Source organism: Mesitornis unicolor, unplaced genomic scaffold (genome assembly GCF_000695765.1).
Source record: "Mesitornis unicolor isolate BGI_N332 unplaced genomic scaffold, ASM69576v1 scaffold13917, whole genome shotgun sequence".
Lineage (NCBI taxonomy): Eukaryota > Metazoa > Chordata > Aves > Mesitornithiformes > Mesitornithidae > Mesitornis > Mesitornis unicolor.
In genome coordinates this window covers 181,042-185,903 of record NW_010197193.1, presented here as the reverse complement: position 1 = coordinate 185,903, position 4,862 = coordinate 181,042, and the positions used below count along the sequence as shown (strand labels likewise).

General features: G+C 37.8%; 1 protein-coding gene across 1 annotated transcript; it reads right to left on the bottom strand.

Annotated features, from left to right (window-relative positions):
- Nucleotides 1–2,243: 2,243 nt before the first annotated feature.
- LOC104543988 lies at nucleotides 2,244–4,250 on the bottom strand. The gene has a single exon (XM_010188724.1). It carries the CDS (start codon nucleotides 4,248–4,250, stop codon nucleotides 2,244–2,246), a length of 2,007 nt encoding a protein of 668 aa, XP_010187026.1.
- Between the last annotated feature and the right edge of the window lie 612 nt (nucleotides 4,251–4,862).

The window sequence follows — 4,862 nt, the reverse complement described above, 5'->3', positions numbered from 1 at the left end:
AGGAATTTCCTCATCTCCCTTAAACCATTTAACATTTGGTGTATCCTTGACAATGTCACAGGTGAAAGTAGCTGTTCCTTTTGGTTTCACATGCTGGTCTCTTATGGGTTTTACTAACCAGTCTCTTATCACTTCTGCATGACAGAAAGTTGCATAAAAATACAGCTTAGCAGACTTGCACTACAAATAAGAGGGTCATAAATAGAAGAAACAGAACTAAAAGATTTTGTATTACAACAAGCTTTTAATAGCTTTAAAAATCTTATCTGTCCATTTATATTGTCATGCTATTAGAAATGCTTTCCTAATTTAAAAATGGCCCAAATATCCTACTGAGAAAGGAAAACATGTTTTTGATTGCTTACCTACTACCTTAACACAAGATGAGCATGACAGCTCGGTGTTTTCCACGGTAACAGTGTAAGTGCCAGCATCAGCATCATCTGAATCAGTGATTGTGAGGGAATGTGACAAACCAATAATGCCCAGAGCAAATTTCCCAGGCTTGTCTTTGATGATCTTCCCATCCTTCCTCCAGACGACACTTCTTTCTTTGTTAAGCTCACATGTCAAGTACAGTGGCTGGCCTTTGACCACAGTGACTTCTTCTTCAAGAGTTTTCACAAATCGCACTGGGAGCTCTGTGGGAAACAACATTTTGATTTGTCTCATTTATATATAGAAGGTGTGATGCAGAAATGCCTTATATATTCAACCAATATGTGTAGTGATTGATGGAAACGAAAGGATGCATCAATCAATCACTGTAAATTCACAACGTACCACTACTTCTAGCTTGAGGAGCAGCTAGTCTTTAAACTATTGATAAACCTGAAACAGGGAATACCTTCAACAACGAGTTTGGCTGTAGAGGTCTTCTCTTTGTTCCCCAGTCGTAACACACAAGTATATTCACCAGCATCTGACAGCTGGACATCAATAATATGCAGCTTCCTATCTTTGCCATCAGCAATGAACTTATGTTTTGGGCTCTCTCGAATGTTACTTCCATCTTTCATCCAGCTGGTAATTGCAGTGGATGGTGAAATAAGGACTTCAAAGATTGCAGAAGACCCAACAGATTCAGCTTCTGTTAGCACTATATCTTTCATCTCCTTGACAAACTTCAGTGGTACCGCCTTGAGCTGGTAAGTAAATGGAGGCTCTTCAGGAGGTTTTTCACCACCACTGCCTGGCCTGAGTTTCCTTCTTTCTGCATCTGCTGGTGAAGGTGTCTTCTTGGCTGTAATTCAGATACAGAAATTAATAAACTAATCCTGATTTATTGCTTCTGTTTGCAGGTATTGACTTTTAGTATCCTACCTTTGACTGGACTGATACCCTTCGGAGTTTCTTCTTTTGGTGGCTTGGCCTCTGAAGTAGAATAGCAATGTTATTAGGAATGTAGTTAAATAAACATACGTACTCAAATTAAAAGAAACATTTATTTTACAAATCATATTTTCTCTTCCTTTAGTTATATACACATACAAGAGGAGGAAAAAATAAACATATTTATATATTTACACAACTTATACTGTCTAGATCTCAATGGTAAGTTCAACATCTTGAAGCATGGGAAATACGCATATTCAGCAGTGGGCACTGAAAGGCAGCTTAGAAGCTCCTAGTTCCTCAATTTATTGTCCTACCCATTATTTTGTAAAATTCTGGCATTCCCTGACACCTTACTCAAAGTTAGGTCCTCCATCGATACCCACCTGTCAACCAAAATAGCTTAAGTACCTATTATAAATTATATGGGTTGGATTTTTTTTAGAAAAAGCACACACTTTTACTAATGAAGAGAGCAAAAATATAAGTTGTATGAATTAAATACATGTTTCAGGACAATGTGATACTCTCACAAGCAAGAGATGTTCTGTTAGTTTCCCAACTTGTGATGAATCATCTCAGACTTTTGAAAATATTTCCCATGCTATACTGCTTCTTACAATCAATTTTTAAAGGAAATATAAAATATACTTTTAATGGGAGAATGATATGAATGAAATGCAGATTTTATTGCAGTGGATGGAAAAATGAATACTAGAAAAAATATGTGAGTTTTTCTGAGAAGATAATGGCACACCACATGATTTATGCAGTCTTACAAAAGTGTAAGACTAAGACAATGAACACTGATCACAGAGATGTATGTACAAACAGGTAAGACAAACATGTCAAGAGTGGCTGAATGCTAATACAGCCAGGTGACAAACTAGATGGAAATGTGAACGATGTTAAAGAACGAAAACAAACATCACGATGGCAAATGGTATTCTCCTGAAGCAAATAGTACAAGCACTTCGTGGAAGAATTTGGCAGCGGTCTTCCTCACCTCGCTTTGCATGAGTCTTTGCAGGAACATCCAGAACTTCATGTGATTCACCAGGTGCATCCAAATTCTTGTTCTCACTTGAAAGTCTACTGACCTGCTCAGCCACATGAGCAGGTTCTGATTTCTGGTATTCTTTCTCTCTTTCTGCTTTCTTGGGAGTTATTATCTTACCTATGGTTGAGGAGTAAGTAACTTCCCCATTAGCAGGGATTCCTTTGCTTGATGGTATTTTGTCTGAAAGCTTTCCCTTCTCTTTTTTCATGGCAACAGATGTGCTTTTTCCAATGCCATGTTTAGCTGATATTTTTTCATCTGATGTACCTTCTGTCACTGGAAAATCTTTTCCCAAAAGCTTAACTTCTTCCATCTTGAAAGAAAGTTTATTTTCTTCAGTTTTATCTTTGCTGCTTTTGAGAGCTGCAGTTTCTTTACCTTCATCCTGACTGATATGAGCTTCCTGAAATTGTTTTTTATCTTGAGTTCCTGGTGGCTGAATAAGAACTTTCTTTACTGACTCAGATCTGTCAGCTATTTGATCTTTGACTTCCTTTTCATGTTCTCCTATGGAAACTTCATCTTCCATTCCTTTTCCTGTAATCACTATATCAAATTCTTCCTTTTCCACAGGCAGCTTTTCAGGGGCATTTGACTGTCTAATTTTGTCTTTTTTTAAGTGGGTGCTGAAGGTAGTTTTGTCTCCCTTCTCTGGTATAGTATTTTTGCCTAGTTTTTTGTCAGTTAGGAGTGCTTTCTCAGTCAACAACTGTCCTGAACTCTCCTCATAATGAGCTTCTCCTTCCTCTGCAAATTTTTTTTCTCCTGCTTTCCATTCCACTACTTCTGCTTTAAAAACAGATGGTTCATAGTTTATGTAATCTTTTTCTCTGGGAACCTCCTCATCTTCAGTGGGGTGTTCTCGGTCAAAATCTTTTGTCAATGGTGGTTCAGTCTCCTTAGACAGGTCTAAGGAATGTAGTTCTGCAGATGTAAAGATCAGATTCTCATCTTTCTCATCATCTTGAATAATGTCCATTTTCTTTGCTTCTTTATTAAGAATCTTATTTATAGGAATTTCAGCTATCGTGGTATCGGATTTCTTCATCCACTGAGTTTTATTTTGTATGCCATGCTCCTTCATGGATTCTCCAAGAGGAACTTCAGATTTCTCTACAGTGAAATCTCTTGTCTCTTCTTCACTTCTAAGCAGAGGAGTTTCAGCTATTCCTGCTTCTGTGATATCCTTTGCAAATGAAGTTTTGTCCTTATTGGGATATTCTTCAGTTTGCAAACTGATTTTTGATTTCCTCTCTTTTCCTAGAAGTCTTTTCTGGTCCTGAGGCTCATATGGCTCTCTGGGTATATGTTTATGCATGTAATTTGATGCAATTTCCTTTTCTTTTTCATGCACAGGAATCTTTCCTTCATGAAAAACATCAAACTTGCCAGAGACTTTCTCTACAGCACCTTCCCTATGAACAACCAGTTTAATTTCATTCCCCTTTTCTTCTCCAGAACCTCTTTCTGCATGTTCAGGTGCTATAGAAATAAGTTTCAATTCCTCATCATGTAGTGGTGGTTCATCCTTTGTGTATGTAATGTTATCTATTTCAACTTCTATTTTCTCACCTCTAAGGGTAGTCTCTCTTGAAACTATAGATGTCATTTCTGGTGTCTCTTCTTCAGGGGCCAGGATAAAATATTTAAGAGGCACTTTCTCCTGCTTGTCTCCCTCTGGTTTCAGTATTCCATCAGCTGTTTCCAGAGAGATTTTAAACTCATGTGGTTTTACTGTCTGAATGTCCAGAACTGTCTCCTTAGGACTTACTCTCTCTTTTACATGCAAGCATTTCTCCACCAAAATCTTCTTCAATGCAATTGACTCGGGCTTTTCTTCTTCCACTGGGGGCATTTTATCTCTATGCTTTAATACAGATGGTGAACCAGGTTTTTCTGCAGCTACAAAGGTTTCACAGGTAATTTAGAGAGTTAAAATCCATAAGAATAAGCAACAGGAACAATATATTTTAAGACAAAATTTCCAGCTATACCTGAAATAAAATGAACACGGAACACTTTTTTGCCACACAACGGAAAACTTACAACATAATCCCAAAACAAAAGAAAGAATGACACACACAAACAGCACAGAAGACCTAAGTAAACCACTCTTATGTTACGGAGCATTGGTCCACTAGCTTGCCAATTTAAATACAATCATTGTTAAAAGTAGCAGAAAATGATATCTTTATAAGGCCTATATGGCCACCTATATAAAATGGATTAGCTATGCCACTGCAGGCCTGGCTACATCACCAAATCAATGGCCCAGAGACATTCATGATTAGGCTTCTGAAGTGAAGATTTGAGCTCTACTGTAGCATGAGGCTCTTTGAATGTTGGGTCAGCAGCATGTACAGCAGCTTTACTGACAGACCTCAGGCGCAGAGTGCTTCAGAAGAATTGGACCCTTCACAGTTGTTTTTTTACAGCAGGGTGTGACCTGGGATACTAAACAAATCAA